General features: G+C 38.6%; 1 protein-coding gene across 1 annotated transcript; it reads right to left on the reverse strand.

Moving 5' to 3' along the window:
- Nucleotides 1-5,290: 5,290 nt before the first annotated feature.
- On the reverse strand, nt 5,291-18,401 carry LOC110968683 (uncharacterized). Its single transcript, XM_022218630.2, has 7 exons — nt 18,217-18,401; nt 13,983-15,105; nt 11,074-11,208; nt 10,097-10,271; nt 9,389-9,487; nt 8,079-8,170; nt 5,291-7,664 (listed from the first exon to the last, which is right to left on the reverse strand). The coding sequence occupies exons 1-7, from the start codon at nt 18,357-18,359 to the stop codon at nt 7,515-7,517; spliced, it is 1,917 nt and encodes a 638-aa protein (XP_022074322.2). The 5' UTR covers nt 18,360-18,401; the 3' UTR covers nt 5,291-7,514.
- Between the last annotated feature and the right edge of the window lie 3,166 nt (nt 18,402-21,567).

Here is a 21,567-nt window from a genome sequence, read left to right on the forward strand (position 1 = left end):
CAGACTGGGCTCCTGAAAAGTTGTGCTTTCTCTGCAGAAAAGTTTGAGAGAAAAATTAAATAGTCATAAATGATGAGAACTTGAAACGAAGCATGAAGGTTACACTCTTGTTCAGCACCTAAGGAATTATTGAATAGTTACTCATTCAGATATTTGTATGTGTAGCTCTATGACATTCCTGTTTTGTTTCTCTTGACAAACTTCTTGAATTTGTATTGTACTCTGAAATGAAAGCATAGAACAAATAAACAAATGATGTTAAAACAAAATCAATTTAGAAACCAATTGTATTCTAAACTTTTGATTCAAAGTATCCACTTTTGAAAGATATAACAGCTGAACACACTCGTAGCATTCTTTCAACAATGGAAATCAAATATTCTTCAGAAAGTTCTTCCCAACTCTGTAGCAGAAGTTCCCATAAATGTGTGACACTTGTAGGTTGCTTTGCTTTCACTCTTCTGTCCAGTTCATCCAAAACCAGCTCCATGGGGTTTAAGTCTGAAGACTGTGCAGCCATTCCATATTTTCAAGCTTTCCATCTTGTTCTTTTTTTCCCTCGGACTTACGTTTTGAGTCATTATCTTGCTGGAGGATGAACCCCTGACCAATTAGGAATTCTGAAATGTGCATTATTTTTCAGTTTTGGGTAGCTTTACTATTTTTTAACCTCTGGCAGTTCACCACTTACCTTTGTACCATTTCAAGCAATTCATTGGACTCGAACAATTTGAATTTTAATTAAAAACTGGAAAAATTGGGGCGTTCTAAAACTTTTGACGCGTCGTATATATGGTAACAACTCTGGCACTGGTCGCGAAGCACTGTTTCGTAAACTGAATGAAAAACTGAAACAGTTTAACAGCAATTCAATCATAGCGTTAGGTGGAGACTGGAACTGCACAACGCATCCGTCAGATGACAAGAATGCAGGAGAGAGTTATCCTCCAGCTCCAGGGTCAAAGCTCTGGTTATTGAACAACCTTCCTGCTTTCAGACTCTGGCATCCACTTACTGTTGTAGAACATCCAGACACAGTTATGAAGGACATACAGAAGAGACTGGTCATTTTTTTCTTTGGAGGGTTCCACTGGCTTATATCTGCAGTGCTATTTTTACCTGTATCAGAGGGAGGTCAGAGACTCATTGACTTCCACAGCCACCTGGCAGCTTTTCGTCTCAGTACTGCACAGCTTCTTCTTTACCACCACTGACAGCTCTGACACAAGCTGGACTGACAAGGCTAGTGGTTCTGGAAAACTGCTGTCAAACTAAGTGAAGAAACTGGCCTCAAGTCTCTGCATCATCTGGAGAAACTGTTTGAGGAGGTAGAGTGGTCTTCTAAGCTTCTTTAGGGAGGCACTGAGAAGGGAGCCTAAAGATCAGTCCGAGTTTCTACTATTGGTCATTCATACTGAGACGGTGGAGACTGTCATATAAAGAGTCATTCAAGACACCTTATTAGAAGGCAGAAACAACTTCACCCTTGCACCATGGTGTCATGGGAGAGTTCAGAAAAGGACCAGGACGCAGATAGATGCAGTTAGAACTAAAGAAGCCTCATTAATGAGAGGTGAAATGTCTTCAAGAGCCTAAAAGAAAGTCCAGTTGCTTTCCTACTGAGACTCCTAGGATTACCATGACCTGAGAATCCACAGTCAGCTGTAATTTAGTTGGATTTGTGTGGGTGTGATTTAAGGTGAAATTTTAAAGGTGTGACAAGTTATTGATATGTCATCAACTTGTAAGATAATATGGAAAATATACAGGCAGGCAGAAGCTTATTTCTCCATTCAGCAGTTGTATAGAAAATGCTAATTAAAGTCCTGTTTGGGTTCATCTGGTGAATCAGAAGTTTCTTATCGCCCTGTTTTGGTCTTCACCAACTCCTGAGGGAAATATTCAGTATCTTTTATTGTTACATGCTCCATCATGTTCAATAGCTAGTCTGTAACTTGGACTGTCTGTTGTTTGCTGCTGAGTAGGTAGTGTGCATTGGCTTTATAAACTTTTCTCTGACTGCTGCCTGTTTGGCTAAGGTTTTGGTTTGACAGCTAAACAATGAGCTTGAAACTTACTATAAAGCTCCATAGTTGAATATTCAGCAAATAATTCTTTGTAGGTTCATCACTACCACAGACACCTTTCTAATTGTCACACTGCATTCAAATTGTCATTTTAAACACTGTTTTTTTTAAAAATATGTATTCGCTGCTTTAAATAAAAGTCTTGCCTAAATCAATGAAACAAGTAAAAATAAATGCAACACACAACAACAGTCACAATTTTATCAAATAAGCAACAAAAACTAGAATTTATTCAGACATCACATACAGTCCAGACTCACATTTTGTGCTATGCGTATGCTAGGCTATATCTCTCAGTGGTTCTTTTCATGTTCGTGTGGAAATGCTCACACATACAAATGTGAAGAACAAAAATGGGAAACTGTCTAAATATTTACAGTATGGAGTGCATAAGACAATACTTTACAGCAACAAAAATGACAGTGTACATAACAAATCTATAAACAGACACATATTCCAAAGAAAAGAACGCTGGTACAATATAAAAATTAAATCACAGCAACAGGCGACCCTTTCATTGTGAAAACCAACTTTCCAACTCAAAAGAGCTCAAAGGCTAACAGTTACCAAAGAGAGCTAACAGCTTTTAAAATTGTTTTACATGACAAGTAAATACAATAGTCAGCAGTTACTACACCATCCGCTCCTGTTTATTGTTCTCTGCATTTTTGGTCTGTTCGCTATCTGCTATCCTTCTTTTTCCTCACTTTACTGTAACCCCAACCAGTCTAGGCAGATGGCTGAGCTCCCTGTGCCTGGTTCTGTCAGATGTTTTCCCTTATGGGCAAAGGGAGGTCTTTTCTCCACACCGTTTCCAAATGTTTGCTTAAAAGAAATCCATCCAAATTTGTTGGGTTTTATTTGGATTAGTTTAAGGTCTTCAGATCACTACATGAAGTGTTTTGGGTAATACATGTTGTGGATTGGTTCTATGTAAATACAAATTCAACTGAGAATGTTGAGAATATGAAGACAGCAGATCATGTTCATGTCAGATTCTGTATGAGCTCTGTTGTATTTCTGTCTTACATCCCATCTCCTGTAACACCTCCTCCAGCCACCAGATGTCCTACTGACTCTCTTTTTACTCTATTCAGTGTCATAAAATGAGATTCAATGTTCCTGCTGTCAGAAATGTATGCAGTTTATATGCCTTTTTGAAGGCCCGTCTTCGTATTACCTGACATGAAAATGGTCCCCATGAGTTCCCTGCAACAACATACTGTACATATTTTTTTTTAAAAAGGGTGGGTGAGGGGGCTTTGGTGCATTTCTCAGATTAGAATTGAAATGTTTAAAACTACTTGTTCAGTCTTCACATCATTGTGTCACTTGTGCACATCAAAAAAGCAGTTTCTCATTTCTTTGAACATGTTAAAAATTCTTTGTTACATCCATGCAAATGATTATGTACAGTTCTCTGCTGTTTCCTACATTATCAACTGCTTATGTCATGTTGATCAAACTATATCATAATAGGTCTCTGTTGAATAGTCTAATCCACCACAACATTTAGGCATTAGTTCATCGCATAAGTCTTTACATGCAAAATGGTTGAACAAGTTGTCATTACACACGTGGACAAAATTGTTGGTACCCCTCAGTTAAAGAAGGAAAAACCCACAATTCTCACTGAATCACTTGAAACTCACAAAAGTAACAATAAATAAAAATTTATTGAAAATTAAATAATCAAAATCAGCCATCACTTTTGAATTGTTGATTAACATAATTATTTTAAAAAAAAAAAACTAATGAAATAGGGCTGGACAAAAATGATGGTACCCATAACTTAATATTTTGTTGCACAACCTTTTGAGGCAATCACTGCAATTAAACGATTTCTGTATTTGTCAATGAGCGTTCTGCAGCTGTCAACAGGTATTTTGGCCCACTCCTCATGAGCAAACAGCTCCAGTTGTCTCAGGTTTGATGGGTGTCTTCTCCAAATGGCATGTTTCAGCTCCTTCCACATATGTTCAATGGGATTCAGATCTGGGCTCATAGAAGGCCACTTTAGAATAGTCCAACGCTTTTCTCTCAGCCATTCTTGGGTGTTTTTGGCTGTGTTTTGGATCGTCGTCCTGTTGGAAGACCTGCGACTGAGACCAAGCTTTCTGACACTAGGCAGCACATTTCTCTCCAGAATGCCTTGATAGTCTTCAGATTTCATCGTACCTTGCACACTTTCAAGACACCCTGTGCCAGATGCAGCAAAGCAGCCCCAAAACATTACTGAGCCTCCTCCATGTTTCACCGTAGGGACAGTGTTCTTTTCTTCGTATGCTTGGTTTTTGAGTCTATGAACATAGAGTTGATGTGCCTTACCAAAAAGCTCCAGTTTGGTCTCATCTGTCCAAAGGACATTCTCCCACAAACTTTGTGGCTTGTCAACATGCATTTTTGCAAATTCCAGTCTGGCTTTTTTATGAGTTTTTTTCAGCAGTGGTGTCCTCCTTGGTCGTCTCCCATGAAGTCCACTTTGGCTCAAACAACGACGAATGGTGCGATCTGACACTGATGTACCTTGGCCTTGGAGTTCACCTTTAATTTCTTTGGAGGTTGCTCTGGGCTCTTTGGATACAATTTGAACGATCCGTCTCTTCAATTTGTCATCAATTTTCCTCTTGCGGCCACGTCCAGGGAGGTTGGCTACTGTCCCGTGGGTCTTGAACTTCTGAATAATATGAGCCACTGTTGTCACAGGAACTTCAAGCTGTTTAGAGATGGTCTTATAGCCTTTACCTTTAAGATGTTTGTCTATAATTTTTTTTCGGATGTCCTGGGACAATTCTCTCCTTCGCTTTCTGTTGTCCATGTTCAGTGTGGTACACACCTTTTCACCAAACAGCAGGGTGACTACTTGTCTCCCTTTAAATAGGCAGACTGACTGATTATGAGTTTGGAAACACCTGTGATGTCAATTAAATGACACACCTGAGTTAATCATGTCACTCTGGTCAAATAGTTTTCAATCTTTTATAGAGGTACCATCATTTTTGTCCAGGCCTGTTTCATTAGTTTGTTTTTTTAAATAATTATGTTAATCAACAATTCAAAAGTAATGGCTGTTTTTGATTATTTAATTTTCAATAAATTTTTATTTATTGTTACTTTTGTGAGTTTCAAGTGATTTCAGTGAGAATTGTGGGTTTTTCCTTCTTTAACTGAGGGGTACCAACAATTTTGTCCACGTGTGTATATATGTCAAGGATATTTCTACACATTTCCTTGAAACTTTTTTCTAAACCTGTCCTGAATTGATAAATTGCTCCCAGGTGAATCTTGCATTTCTCTAACGAAGGGAAATGTGTGAAGGGTTATGGTTTCCTGAAGTCAAAGATGCAAGAGGAGATATTCGTGATGTGGATGAGAATTTGTGGCTGAACAGACAGGAATGTCAGGAGGTGTAGGAAGACTGCACTGTAGTTCCTACAGCACTGCATGTACACTTTTCCCTAAGGAGATTGTTTACATTTCTACTTTTGTTTTTTCTTTGTGCTATGCAGCGCTGTTTTCCTTTCTGTATCGCAATGAGGTGGTCTGTCAACAATTTACAACATCCATCCATTCTCTATACACCGCTTTATCCTCACTGGGGTCGCGGGGGGTGCTGGAGTCTATCCCAGCTGGCTCGGGCAAAGACAGGGGACACCCAGGACAGGTTGCCAGTCTGTCTTAGGGCTACATATACAGACAAACAATCACACTCCAAATTACAACAGTAAAAGCATAAATGTGAATCTTGTCCACTCTATTGCAATCAGTCTCCCACATATACTAAGGTCTAACTTACAATTTACAATAGTTGTAATCAAAACTTTAGCCATAGTTTACATCAGAACATCCCTCCAGAGTACACTGTTAGAATGACAACATGACTAAGCAATTTGACCGTCTTATCCACACACAATGACACAAGGTCTTGTCATCCTGATGCCACTGACATCTTCACTGACACAGATATTTACTTTTGAGAGATGAACTCAGGATTTTGAGCAAGAGACTGGCTTTTGCAGGTAGTCTATGGTGTTTTGCTGTTTGTATGAATTGTTTTGAGAAATGCACTTACTGTTTTACAAATGTCAAGAATGATTTGAGAAATGTACCAAAGCAACTGAGAAAAACTGTAAATGTATCACAAGAGGTAAGACTGAAAGAACATTGAAATACCCAGTTTCTAACTTTCAACATTATATAGAGATAGATAGAGATAGAGATAGAGATAGAGATAGATAGATAGATAGATAGATAGATAGATAGATAGATAGATAGATAGATAGATAGATAGATAGATAGATAGATAGATAGATAGATAGATAGATAGATAGATAGATAGATAGATAGAGCCATGGCCATAAGTTTGGACACAAGTACCATGACGCTTGTGAATCTTAGAAAATACCACAAAATTGTCACTTACAATACAGTACACAACTCCTGAGAACTATATTAAGTTTCATATTTAAAAAAAATCATCAAAAGAGTTTGGTGTCATTTTGTTATTCTTACCAAATTCGGTTGTGAAAGTACTGCATTTTTTTTGTTATTTTCTTCTAATATTATGTCTTGGGAACAAAGTTGTTCCAATTGTTGGAATTTATTGATAATATTATATCCCTTGTTGATTTGTTGACTAATTAAACTGGTGCTGTAAAAAAATATTAGTTATGTTCTGTAATAGACATCAAAACAGACATAGTAAGTCATGCTGTGTCCAAACTTATGGCCATGGCTGTAGATAGATAGAATTAGTTAGTAGCACTATACTGTATATGATTTTCTGTGCGGCACACAGAAAAGAATAGAATAATACCTGCACTATTTTCAAATCATATTGGATAGATTTTAACAATGACTCCAGTGTTTATGGTATTCACTGGAGTTGTGAGGTTTAAAAATGGTGTCCACGGATTTATTGACAGAATTTGTTTACCTCCAGGCACCTTTGTGTGACTGCATGCCACGTGTTGTTAGAGCTTTAAGTTTCTCGGTGATCATTAACTTAATGTGAAACAATTTATGCATCAGAAACTTGTAGATACACCAACATCCATATGATGTACTCAGGTTTTTAAAGTCATGAACACAAAACATGGAAATAACCATCAGAACAATTGATAATTTACAGAATTACATGGACATTAAAAACAACATCGAAATCTAAAACAAAATAGAGACAGGAAAATGAACAATAGTATTTACAGAAAATAAATCACGTTTCAAAAAAGTTAAATGAAAAAAAAAACTCCTGGCATTGATGCAGGTAAGCAATAACCAAACAGGCAGATAGCGGGTTATTTCAAGCGAAATGTACATTTTAGCGAGAATACTTAATGATGTAGGGCAACAACTAGAGGACAGTCACAAATGTCCTGCCCGGCAAAGTGGCTCTTTGAATGGCAAACGTGCAAAACTAAACTGAACTTAACTCACATTGCCCACAGAGACCTGGCTGTCTGCCACTGTCTTCTTCTTTCTGTTCTTGCCTGGATTCCAGTGGCAAACCAGACTGTCATTCTGCACACTGTAGTTTTTATGTCCGACCAGCCAGTAAGTGCTCATTTTGCCTTTACCCTAGTAGAATAAGGATGGAAATGAGAGAACAGCAGTGACACTTAAGCGTGATCAGTCTGTCAGAGATACTACTGTTAGTGAGAAATCCAAACAGAGAGTTTTTCACCCAAATTACAAAAACAGCATTATGTATCTTTTGGCTTGACAGAGATTTTGTGAAGTCCACCTCTGAGAGTTATACCCCTACTCAATACATAATCCAATATGTAAATGCCTAAAACCTGGTGAGTAGGCAGCATGTGGACAGAGTAAGAACATATAGTTATTGTGTGTTCATTTTGGCCAAAAGAATCCTAAAATTGACTATCTAGAATATGAAATAACATATCAAATCAATCAATCATGGACAAAAAACATTAAATCAATCCAACTGTTACAGAAAATGAATTCAATGACATGACTGAGATCTTTTACCTTTACTTCAATCTCTCCACGAAGCTGCAGCTCATAGGCGTTGTCTTTGACCAGAGCCAAATAGGTTTCTGAACTGGCGTGGATTCTCTGAGCTGGAACAGCAAACACCGCAAGCATTGTAAAACACATCGAGTCATGTTAAGAAGAGAGCTCAGCATTATCCCCAGTTTTCCAAATGTGCATTTGTCTTCCATGTTTATGCAACAAATTTGCAAAACTTAAAGCGGTAGAAACAAGTTTTCAGACACGCAATGCTTTTGTGAAATTTTTCATTAAGAGTCACTCTTAGGCCTTCAGGTGTAACTTCTTTTAGTAAAGTCGCAGCCAAAATACGAAACAAATCCTAAAAAAAGTCATTAAAAAGTTAAAATTGCTTGGTTCCACAAAAATATATAGGAAATTTTGAGTACTGGGTTATTTTGGTACCAGTGATGTGTGTGTACAAAGTGTAGAACTGCACTGCCTTCTGACTGTCTTTTTGCATACTACCACATGGCAGATATTTGAAATGTTCAAATCATATATGACAATGCAGAAGAGGAATGTTCTCCAGGGCAACAGGAATTCAAAAAGTCATCAAACTTCAATGTGAAGCAGGCAAATATAGCATAAATGAGTCTACGAAAACAACGCCGGTCCCAGGGACAAACTAACACTGTCTTCTGAAAGCACATTCTTTCTGTTTTTACAATTGCTTCCAGTGCGGGGCTGAAGTCTGATCATTCCTTCTTTTTCCTATCACATGGTGACCACCATTTTATTCTGGAGCAAGTCAATAACTATAAAACATAAATTCTTATAGTATTTTTGAATTTAATGTAATTATTGAATGCAAACACACGATCATGAATAAAAAGACTTAAATATCTAGTCTAAACGTAATTCCACTGTTTGTATGAGGTGGACACTGCTGTTCAGAAGTTTGGGGTCACTTAGAAATGTCCCTGTTTTTGATAGGAAAGCTTTTTTTCCCCATAAAGATACCATTAAATGAATCAGAAATACAGTCTAGACAATATTCATGTGGTAAATGACTATTCTAGCTGGAAACGGCTGATTTTTAATGGAATATCTACATAGAGGTACAGAGGAATATTTCCAGCAACCATCACTCCTGTGTTCTAATGCTACATTGTGTTAGCTAATGGTGTTGAAAGGCTCATTGATGATTAGAAAACCCTTGTACAATTATGTTAGCACATGAATGCAAGTGTGAGTTTTCATGGAAAACATGAAATTGCCTGGGTGACTGCAGACTGTTGAACGGTAGTGTGTATATGCTCATGTATTGTGAGTCCAGGTGCACATACGCAGGCTGGTGGACTCCATTCGAGAGGCTGTGTTGACAGTGTCTCCAAACAGACAGTATCTTGGCATCTTGTAGCCCACTATTCCTGCCACACATGGACCTGTTGCATCAAGAGAAAAAATCTGGGCTTCATTCTGCAAGAAACTGAAATCATTAAGGTAAACAATCAATACACAAGGCAACAGGACTGGAAGTCAGAACAACACTCTGATTATGGTGATATACATAAAGCCTTAAACTAAATAGGTAGAGGGGGTGCTGTTAGTTCTGCAGGTAATTGATCACAAATTACTCTATAGATTAATATTTTGACCTGATAGTGAAAGTACAGTAGATGAAAAGTTGAAGACTTATCACAGTTATTGCAATTTTGTTACACGTTCACAAAAAATCAAGAGAACATAACAGCCCAACTAGCTCTGATGGACCTGTGTCATATGCTGTGTGGAGGCAACTGCCTCATTGTGAGGCATGACCCAAACTAAATGCCAAGAGCAACGAGGAAGAGTAATATCATAATACTGCTTAAAATCAAGTATGTATAAAGTATTTTCACGGACTCCAACCGAGTGCCATTTGCTGTATGTTCTTCCCCCACTCTTCTCCCCATGTTTCCTCTCTCTCTCACCACTGTCCAATATAGTAAAGGCTTAAAAGACCAAGAAAGGGCAGGCATGTGTCTCTGCATTATACAGTTGTCTTCTCTCACCTGTGTGGATTCCTGCTCGGAGCTCCAGTCTCGTATCGGGCATGTGAGGGATGGAGACCTGCCTGACAGCTGCTACCAGATCCAGTGCCATTTTAGCAATCTCATCCGCATGTCGGTCTCCATTTCTCTCAGGCAGGCCGCTCACCACCATATATGCATCTCCAATTGTCTCTACCTGATTGAACAGTTTAATCAAATGTTGCTCAAACACAGCTATAGACACACAAAAAGCTTGTTCTTGTTCATATTGAATATATCAAACATTCAAAGTGTAGGATGGATTTGAGCATGTGAATGTTGAGACTGATGACATCAATTAGAGATAAATGAAGCCAGGAGTTCAAATCAGTGGAGACAGACAGTGGAGAAATACTCAAATTTGATTTCAAAGGGTTCACATCAAGAAGTGCTGATTTACTTACAGCTGCAAAGAGTTACCTCAAATGTTATTTTAAAGAGTCTACATCAGTCCACAATTAGTCACAACCTCTTTAAATGGATGTGATTTAGTTCTGTGATGACTGTCCCTAGATGTGGACACGACTAAACGCTCACTAAATTCAAAAAGAAGCCCACAGTAACAGATTTACCAGATGTTAAGGCCAACATCTCTGTTCATGTGAGAACTAATAACAGAAACTGGCTACTGCTAGAATAGCACCATGTGCAAGCCATAGCACTTATATACTGTCCCTGCTATGACAACATATCTGCTGTGACAAGGTCTGGTGAATGAATATTAATTAGATTTGTGCTTTTCCTGCTTTGACATGTCAAAATGTGTGACGTGATTGCACCCGTAGGTTGTCGAGGTCTGCAAAGGTGCAAACAATCTATAGCCTCAAAGCCTACACATGGAAACAATCTTTTTGTCAAAGTGCAACTGCCAGGACGTTCTCAGAAAGCAAGCAAGCAAGAATGTTTTCCAAAATATTAAATAAAAGAAGTGTTGACTTTAAAGCTTGTGTATGTTTTACCTTGTAGACATCATAGGAGTCAATGCGTGTGTCAAAACACATGTAGAGGTTGTTGAGCATTTCCACTACTTGAAGAGGAGTACAAGATGCAGAAATAGAAGTGAAGCCCACAATGTCTGAGAAAAAAATGGTAACCTGAAACAAAATGGAGAGAAGTGGTTCCATCAGTGCACTGAATTACAGGTGGTGGTGTTTCAAACTGAGCAAACAGGCACGCAGCATAGTCTACAATAAATCCTAACCTCCTGAAGGATGGAATGCTGTAGTGCATTGATCATTTTGTTCAACCATTTTCACTCGACTGGGAAATCTTTTTTGTTGCCGGTGAGACTCATGAAGTTGCTGAAATTAACTATGCATTCATAGTGTTTTAAATAGGCTGACATGAATGTTGGCTGTTTTTATTTTAATATTCTAATGCCAGTATTTATACATCATTGCAAATATCTCTTGTTTTGCCGTAATTAAACCTAGATTGCCTAAATTATCTATAGCTCAATTTGCAAAGTTATCTGAAGTAACTAGCTTTAGTATCTTCCAAGTGGATATTTTAAACAGATCTCCATGGTATTTATTAATTCATGAGCAAATTAAGTATGTCTAAAATTAGTTATCGTGTGCTCTTTTTAACATATCTGCAGAGGGCATGGCAGTGCCAATCCTTATGGAGACATTTACAGCAGACTATGTAACGATTCCACCAAAAGACTTGTGTTCATGTATGAACCAATTCCAAGGACCAAAAGTCACAGTTTAGAACACTGTCTATGTTCTTCCTCTCCACTAAGGTGATAGAAAATCTGAATTCACTAATCTCTATATAAATATTACCTGTTCTTAAAAATCAAATTTAACTTCCATCTTTACACTGGTGATATTGTCTATCATTCCAGGGCAGATTCTACTCAAGTTGCTCTACATCTACATCTTCAACTACCCATTAACATGGTTTTTGGGCCCATGAAAAATTCACTTTTAAGGTTCAGATTGTCAAGCTGTTAGCTGAAAATGGACTTTTTTTGTTACAAATAAACCAAGTTTTCCTTTGTTTGTGGAAAAAAGGATTGTTGAATCAGCTTTGCTTTGTTTGGCAATTAATTAAAAGATAGACTGTCAATTTCATTTTCAAACTTTTAGATTACAGCAATTTTTCTTAAGATTCATTATTGGAGAATGTTTTGGTACACATCATTGCCTACTATATATATATATATATATATATATATATATATTTTTTTTTTTTTTTTTTTTTTTTTTTAAATACATTTGTTTTGTTGTCTTGTCAGTGCGGAGCATTTATTCTAATTCATTTATGAACCTATATTGCCTCTTCCCTCCATTGTTTTTATCTGATAATGCCACATATCCTTCTCTTGCTATTTGATTTGAACTATGTCTGAATTTATTGTTTATGTTTAGAAATCATTCAAAAATGAAAGCGCTTTAAGGTGTTCTCTGAGGTTTTAAATAAATGAATGAATGGAAATGAAATTAATGAAGACACAACAGCATGAACAGTACAAGTGAAAAAATGGATGGGATGTTTGAGGTTAACAGATCTCAGAGGTCAAACAGATATAAATAAACCTGAGTTATCCCAATCTCAGTCGTAAGTATTGCTAATCATCTTATTTATTCTTTACCATACAGCTTAATAATCTGCATCTTTTATGACGGGACTTTTGTGATGAGAGTATAATGCGCTTATGTCTATTTAGTCCAGCTAAAAGTCAAAGATACTTGTAATTTCTCCTCTAACTCACCCATAACAGTTGTTACATACACGAGGCTCTAGACAGCAATATCAAAGAGGTTTTAGTGGGCAGCAGCCTTCTACACTTAGTAGACCATGTCTTACTTTTCTTTAGTTTAGCCTGAGACGAAAAGACAAAGAGTCTTCAATTTTATCTCTAGAAAGCAGAGCTCCAAATCATTTTAAAACTGAGTGCACTGCCTATTCAGTAACAGCGCCCCACCCTTGTGCGAAGGGCTTTTGGTACAGCTGCATCAAACCTCTTCAATAAGCCAGACGCAATTATCACCCGTATAACTTGTTTTATCTCCTGATGAATATGGAACAGGGCAATTACAGGTAATTACGCCAACAATAGCAACAAAGGCAGCAAACACACACACATTCATTCAGCGGGTTCGCAGATCTTACAAGGTAAACTCCTCTTAGCAGCACCCCACAGCCCATGTAGCACTACAAGTTCTGGGTCCATTCATGTTAAAAGTTAAATGTGAATGGGGAGGAAAGGTTATTTCTGCCTTTATCAACTTTATCTGTTTCTGCCAGTTTCCTTGAAGGTTTGTAAGTTTAAACAAGAGTGTCCCAAGTATATTTTTATAATTTTCCACTTCTGCACCTCTATATCTATATACATCTGTATTTTCATTATGTGTTGCAGTTGAGTTTTTTAAACAATTTCTTACACCTACAGTAAAACTATAAACTGCTAAACTTTTGTTTTCACACAAACGGTGTTGACAAGTGATTATGACATGTAGTATACAAAAGAAGTGAGTACACCCCTGTGCAATGTCACTTTAATGTCAAACGATTCCAAATTGTACAGTAATTGCATTGCATTTCATTCAAAAGTGTATTTGCTTTTATGTCAAATTAAAATTACTGAAGCCTGGCAGCAGGAAGCTGACTTAATAGCAAAATAGTTTCAGTGTCTTTTCTAAAAACAGTAAAAGTATTATTACTGTTCTCATCTATCTCATATCTTATCTCCTTATCTAGGATGTATTTATAGCGTCCTTGTTTGTCAAGGTAAGAAGCAATGACAAGTCAGCGCATGGCCCATTGGTTTCATTCAAGTCTACAAAAGGTGTGAGCACTACCATTGTTTAAAGTGTACAAACTGTCGAAGATAATTGGCTACTCTCTTTGCACCAACCTTTTCATAGCTTTCAGCTTCAACGTGCTTGTGCTGGCGGAGCTGCTTGGCAACAGACTTGGGCAGCATTTGGTGCAGCAGATCTTCAGCCAGCTGCCTCTGACGCTTCAGGTCCTCAGTCTTCTCCTTCAAACTTTGGGCGTAGTTCTGTATCCACTCTGTCATCTGCTTGAAAGAGAACATCACCACCGGGTAGATAAGGCAAGCTAATGCCAGCAGGCAGATCCTCATGCTGAGGACTGAAGATATGGATCGAGATGCCAACCTGAGAGCGAGCACAGCACGATCAAACAAGCACTGCTGGGTGTTTGTCAGAGCTTGAATTCCTCTGTGGGACCCAGACAGGAGCTCGGTCCCAGCTCCAGATATTTGCCATGGACTTGTGTCTAAAATAGACGACTGTTGAACATCCAAGCTTGAGTTTAACTTAAGGTCTATATTCTCGAACCAGCAATCATTCAGTCGCTCTGTCATGATCCTGGCAAAGCTGAGGTAGCTCAGTACGTATGTCCACTTGTACTGGAAGCCAGTAAGAGTTGCCATGTGGCGGAAGTCCATCAGCTGGTGGTTGAGCTCGATGAATGTTACCAGAAGTCTTGCAGACAGGACATCTCTCCAGTTAGAATTCTGCTTGACGTTGACCAAACTATCTTCTATTGTACCCCAGATGTCAAGAAGCCTTCCGATGGCCAAGGAGAAAGCAGAGGTTTCATTGTCATTTGTGTTTGCATCCAGTGAAGCATTGAAAAATACTTGATTGCAAAATCCAGACAACTCAATACTGCAATTAAGCCCATGGCCGTTACTATGACCCGCCATTTCATCACAGAGACGATCAAAGACAGGCAACATAATCTCTGAAAAGCTTGCCCCCAAAGTCTCGTTTTCCATGTCTTTGGCAAATAAATGTCTCATCTTCTGAAGTTTGCTAATGAGCTGCAGAAAAGCAGTTGTCTTGCATGAAGTCAGCTCATTGTAAGCTGCCTCTGTAGTGTGCAACAAGTCAAAGTTGGAGCTGAGGTCGATGGAAACAGAGCCAATTAGAGCCAGGAAAGAGAGTAGGCAGGCTGTCAGGATTCGCCGAACAGTTCGACTACTGCCAGTCAGGGAAAATATGGAATACCTGGAACACAGTAACACAAATGAAGCTTAAGGGTTCAGCATAAACAAACAACTTCATGCACAGTGCTGTCCAAACATTCTAAAAATAAAACTGCATATCTCACCCTCACACTTGGCAAATTGCTGCAATAAGTGGACCCCCAGTGCACCGTGTGTAAAATGTATGCGGATGCAGCAATATAATAATAAGCCTTAGATGCATAAGTGAGTCAAAAATGACCCGACGAGGTCATTTTCTTGCATTATCTTCCAGACCAAAACAATAAGAATAATAAGAATAAAGATACAAGACAAATAAATGTGTGTGTATACACTCAACAAAAATATAAACGCAACACTTTTGTTTTTGCTCCCATTTTTATGAGATGAACTCAAAGATCTAAAACTTTTTCCACATACACAATATCATCATTTCTCTCAAATATCGTTGACAAATCTGTCTAAATCTGTGATAGTGAGCACTTCTCCTTTGCTGAGATAATCCATCCCACCTCAAAGGTGTGCCATATCAAGATGCTGATTAGACACCATGATTAGTGCACTCTGAAAGGTGGGGTTTTGTTTTATTTGGGGGGGGGGGGGGGTGTCCACTCCTCTTCAATGGCTGTGCGAAGATGCTGGATATTGGTGGGAACTGGTACACGCTGTCGTATTGTGGGCAGTCTAAGGCACACCTGAGCACTAATCATGGTGTCTAATCAGCATCTTGATATAGCACACCTGTGAGGTGGGATGGATTATCTCAGCAAAGGAGAAGTGCTCACTATCACAGATTTAGACAGATTTGTGAACAATATTTGAGAGAAATGGTGATATTGTGTATGTGGAAAAAGTTTTAGATCTTTGAGTTCATCTCATAAAAATGGGAGCAAAAACAAAAGTGTTGCGTTTATATTTTAGTTGAGTGTATGTATATATATATATATATATATTTTTAAATATATATGAATAGAAATAAGCAAAATCAATATAAAAGTGTCAAATAGTGCAAAATAACATATATATTGGTACTCTCAGGCAGCGATAACACTGCCCTAATGGCAGCAGAAAGAACAGTCTGTGGCTGGGATGGGTGGACTCACTAGCAATCTTCCTGGCTTTTAACTTGCAGCGTTTGTTGTAAATGTCCTGCAGGTTGGGGAGCATGGTTCTGATGGTCGATCAGCCAAGCGGATCACCCTCCAAGAAGTCCTGCTGGGTGCTGCTGCCCATCCAGGCAGTGATACTCCCAGCCAAAACGCTCTCAGTGGTGCAGATGTAAAAGTTCCTGAGCACCTTGAGAGGGATCCTGAAGTCCCTCAGGCATCTGAGGTGGTAGAGACGCTGTCGAGCATTCTTCACCAGAGTGTTGATGTGACAGGACCATGTCAGGTCCTACGTGATGTTAACACCCAGGTACTTGAAGCTGTTGACTCTCTCCATCCTGAGTGGATGGTATGCCCAAACAATGGTGGTATTCCTGACAAACCCCTGTCTTCTACCAAACTCTACCTCTTTTAGAAGAGCCGGATGTGTCTTGGTGGCCTCACTAATCTGCTTTATGCATGGTCACTCAGTTTTTGAGGACAGCCTGCTCTCGGCAGATTAACTTATGCACAAATTTTAAAGTTCTTTTTTTGGTCTTTATTCCATAGGTACGTAGAGAGGCAGACAGGAAAGCAAGAGGGATGTGCAGCAAAGGGCCATGAGCCTGAATCAGACCCAGGTCACTGGGTCACCCACTCAACCTGTTGAGCTATCTGGGTGCCCATTGCATCCATTTTTTAATACTGGTTTTAAATGTACTGTAATATGTACTGTAATATTCATTTCATATTCAATATTCAGTGACTCAAAAATTTTCTGGGATTAATTCTCTGACTTTTTGTATCTTGTCACTGAGTTTCCACTAACTTGTCTCTTTGGGAAATGTACAGCCAGGAGTACTGATTCACCATTTTTTCACATGTTAAATTTGAGGTTTGAACTACAATATCAGAAACTATTAAAGACAAATGCCTAAAAGTGTTATTTTTTTCTCTTCATGCGAGTAATTGAAAATCTGCAGTAGTGGAAGAGTAGTTCAAACAGTCTCTGATAATAGGTGAGTTGACAAATTAAAAAATAAAGCTGTCACGGAAGGTACAATCATTGAAAAAACTTTAACAATAAATGTATATTACAGAAGTCCACGAATATTTTCTGAGCAATGTGTAGCTGCATGTCAAAATACCGTAATACAAGCAAAACACACAGAATGATTTTTTAGATGAAATACTTGGCCACAAAAAATGAAAAAAATTGTTGAAGTTTCCTACCCTCAGCAGGTACAACAAATTATACTACAAAAACAAAACCAGTGCTAGACAGCCTAATCCAAGCAGAACAGATCTTTGGAGTTTCAAAATGGCCGGTGCAGCGGTTAACACTGTATGCCATTTGCATGTTCCCACCAGCTTCTCCGACTTCTTCCCACAGTGTCTGAGGTTAACTGGTGATTCTAAATTGTCTGTAGGTGCCAATGTGAGTGTGCTTGTTCGTCTGTCTCTGTAAATGACTGATGGCCTGCCAATTGCATATCCTGTTGTTAGTAGCTGTGACTGGTATTTTCACCATTTTCTTATGTTTCTAAACCATAACAAAAATATGGGAAATAAGTGATGATGAAAACAATCTATTTGGATCTCTGAATGATACATTAAGAAGAAAAGTCTTTTCCCATCTTGTCATGAGCTCATAGATGGACTGGATGAATGATTAATACAGAGCAATTTAACAAGGTAGTAATCTGCGTTCTGTGATACCAAATGGGCAACCATCAACCGGCAAATTAAAAAGCAGTCAACATTTGCAGTTAATCCCACTGTACTAAACCTGTGTGATGAGCCCTATTAACATGACAGGAAGCCTTGTCAGTGTTCCATCCTCACTTCAGTGTGACTCTGCTGATTGAACAGTTTGCAGTCTCTCTCAGTCTTTAGAAAAGACTAAAAACCAGCCCTACATTCAACACCTTTGCACTTGACAGATAGCAAAAATAAAAAAAAAACAAGAATAATGCTAAAATTCATCTAAAGTCAACCAGAAGGAAAACTGCTGTGTATTCTAACTTTCTGACAGTTTGTTGTCTCACCTGCACAGCTGGCAGTCGCTGTCTGCATCCTGCCTCGCCTTCGGAGCGACCCTCCCCTTCTTTATGAATCTTCTTTTGAAAGAAGCCGAGGACAGGGTCCCAGAAGCAAAACACTCCTTTTTCATCAAGTCCAGTGATGACATGAGACTCGTGCTTCTGCTGCTGGTGTCCTACCCAGACTCAGGTCTTACTGTACTGAGGACCGAAGAGACGGCAGGGATAAGAATGACGTCAGTTTCGTCGGGGCCGCACGGGCGCGCGCAAAATGTGTGATTGCGCAGCATGTGCGAGATTACGAGGAAGTTTAATTTCCCATTGAACGCATGTTTGCGTTGCCACAGCATGTGCATGTTTAAGTGCATTCACTCAACAGTTGTAATCAGTGTATTCACCTGGTTTACACAATTTCACTTCTACGTTTTAGCTTCCATCCATCCATCAACTATACACTGCTTATCTTCATTAGGGTCGTAGGGGAGGGCTGAAGTCCATCCCAGCTGACTTGGGGACACTCTGACAGGTCACCAGTCTATCACAGGGTTACATATGGAGACAAACAATCACACTTAGATTCACACCTTTGGACAAATTAGAGTTAACAATTAACCTCAGCATGTTTTTGGACTGTGGGAGGAAGCCAGAGAAAAGTCACACATGCACAGGGAGTACATGCAAACTCCATGTAGAAAGAACCCAGACCCAGGCTGGGACAAATATGTTTTAACATGAAGACTCTAATGAGTAATGTTACAGATTTTGACCGCCTGTCTGTTGGTCCCAGACTGAACCTATGTACTCCAACTTTCATACCATCTTTGCCCTCAGATTCCCACAGTCTTTCTCTTCATCATTTGGACTGTGTGATCATCCTCAGTCTCGTCCTTGACTTCTGCCAAGTCAATGAAGAGGAAGGAGCAACCTACACAAATGCAGTGGGAATTATTGGAAAGACTGAGAAAACTGAACAGGAAAAAGGGAAGAAGATGAAAAAACTAGTGAAGAGGCACATTTGTGGTGAAGGAAATTCCAACTTTTCAATAACTTAAACCTTGTGCACATTGTCAGTCCATTCCTCAATACTGGGTGGTTCTGTTTAAAAAAATAACAAAAAAACTTGCTGCCAAATATACAGAGTAACATCTTGTCATTAGCATTCCAATTTTCAAACAGCATGTCGCCCAAATACATCATTTCACATTAAAAAGAATTTTTTACACCAAATATATTATTTATATGTTCATGGACACCACAATCCCAGAAGATATGAATGTGTTTGACTTTGTTAGTACTGTAAAGATTTCTACAGGCGTCACCATGACCTTGATGTTGTTACTGGATAGGTGTGTAACAAAAAATCTCACAATGATTTTACAGCAGAACCCTTGCCGTGTGTTTGGCTCTGTTGAGACCCACTATAACTGATGTATTTCCTCCCAGTTCTCAACAGACATCTAAACCTTTCCCACTCTTCCCCATTTCCCTTCCTTGTTTTGATTCTAGGATGTCATCTGAGGAAAACCTTAAGTAACCCCCTTTCCTAAATCCGCTTTTAGGTTTTGGTTAAAATACTGTGTGATCTGCTAGTATCTGTAAGTCATCTGAACCCAGTTCATATTTATTCTGTGGAGCTTCAAAGCTCTGGAATGCCCCCTTGTGGACAAATGAGTGATAGTTAGTTAAACCTTTGGGGATCAATTCTTCAATCTGTCATCGTGCAAATTTGGTGCAACTTTGAGTCGTAAGTGCATCACTTAAGCATTTTAAATAAGTCTCCTAATGGGCAAATTTCAACAATTTCCTGCCAGCATTTCAAAAGAATGTCTGACATGGGATCAGCAGAAACCATCAGTTTACCCTGCAGTTTGTTGTCTAGTAGAGCCGTTATTGGTATTTCTTTTGTCATTGCTGTCGTTGCTTCTATTTCCTTCCATGCTGCCATGCATCTTGGTGAATGTAAACAAACTGAAGGTCTCAGCTGAGCTGTGAAGTCATATTCCAATAGGAAGTGAAGGCCCATCCCACCCTTGTCTTATATTCTCGACATTGTATGGTATTAGGACTGGCAGAAACTAAAAGGGTTAAGCATACATTGAAGAACATTCATTCTGATTGATCCAATCCTTTAGTATAAATTCAAAAAGAAAATAAAATTCCATCTTTGCGTATTGGACTTGATCTTTGAAAATAAAGGTCCTGAGTTGGCATCAAACATTTTTGGAACGTCCTTCAGCAGTAAATACTGAGTTTGCTCTGCTTCCCTTTTCCATTTATCTAAATGCCCATTCTCATTTGAAGGGTCTATATTTAAATGTTGATATTTATTAACATTAACTTTATACCCAAAAAGTAAACTAGGAAAGACCATCTCACTGAGTCAAAGGCTTTTCCTGTGTCTAAACTAATTATAAGAATCTCTAGTTTTTTGCTATAGCATATCTTTGTCTCATGAAGCCTGTCTGGTCTTTATGTATAAGTTCTGGTAGGACTGATTCTAATCTTTTCGACAATATGGAGGTGAACAGTTTGCAGTCAATATTTAAACACTAATGGGGTGGTAATTCCCACATTAATCTTCATCTTTACCCTCCTTAGGAATGACAGAAATTATTGCTTCTCTCCATGTGGGGAAATTATTTTCTTTTCCAGCATACAGTTGTATGCTTTTAATAATATTGCAACTAATGGTTCTTGAATGTTTTTTTTTAAAAACCATTTTTAACGTGAAACCATTTATCCCAAGGTGCTTTCCCTCTTTACTTGCTGAAACCCTCCTCTTGAGTTTGGTGAAGAGGGTCCTTATTACAGCTATTTTAGAATCTCCTAACTCTCTAACAATCCACCCATCTTCAGGCTGATTCAGCTTGGTCGCAGAAAAAGTTGGCAAAGGAAAAGTTCAAATTAAATAAAATTTCACAGTAAAAACAGAGCTTGCAATTCTTTACCTGTTCTGAGTCACTGGAGACGGTTAGTTAGAAAGACCTGAATCCAGTGGCATGTTAACTACAGGTTTTTCCTTATGTCTGAATTCTTGCTTGTGTTGTATGTCGCTTTGGACAAAAGCGTCTGCTAAATGAAATTGTAGAATTGTAGAATTAACTGAAAATCTGGCATGACTTAGTTTGGAGACCAGAAGGCTGGGGATGACAGTGTGAAAGGCAGCGCTAAAGTCTCCCTAGAGTGTCCCTAAAGTCTGAACACAGAAGAAATCAGAATGAAAACAGCTTTGTTGAAAGAAAAAGAGTTGAACTGGTACCTCAGAGTGGACGTGAAGGATGAACATAGTGAAAGATAGCAGATGAAAACGAGAGATTAGCTTTTAGATTATTTCTCCACATCATGACTACAACAGGG

The sequence above is a fragment of the Acanthochromis polyacanthus genome, chromosome 6, assembly GCF_021347895.1.
Source record: "Acanthochromis polyacanthus isolate Apoly-LR-REF ecotype Palm Island chromosome 6, KAUST_Apoly_ChrSc, whole genome shotgun sequence".
NCBI classification, from domain to species: domain Eukaryota; kingdom Metazoa; phylum Chordata; class Actinopteri; family Pomacentridae; genus Acanthochromis; species Acanthochromis polyacanthus.

Coding starts and splice junctions, on each gene's coding strand:
- LOC110968683 (XM_022218630.2), bottom strand. CDS start 18,359: ATGTCATCACTGGACTTGATGAAAAAGGAGTGTTTTGCTTCTGGGACC. Junction 11,209..13,982: donor AAGCTGAAAGCTATGAAAAG/GTTGGTGCAAAG, acceptor ATTTTGTTTCAG/GTTACCATTTTTTTCTCAGA. Junction 8,171..9,388: donor AATGGAGTCCACCAGCCTGC/GTATGTGCACCT, acceptor TTGCTGTTCCAG/CTCAGAGAATCCACGCCAGT.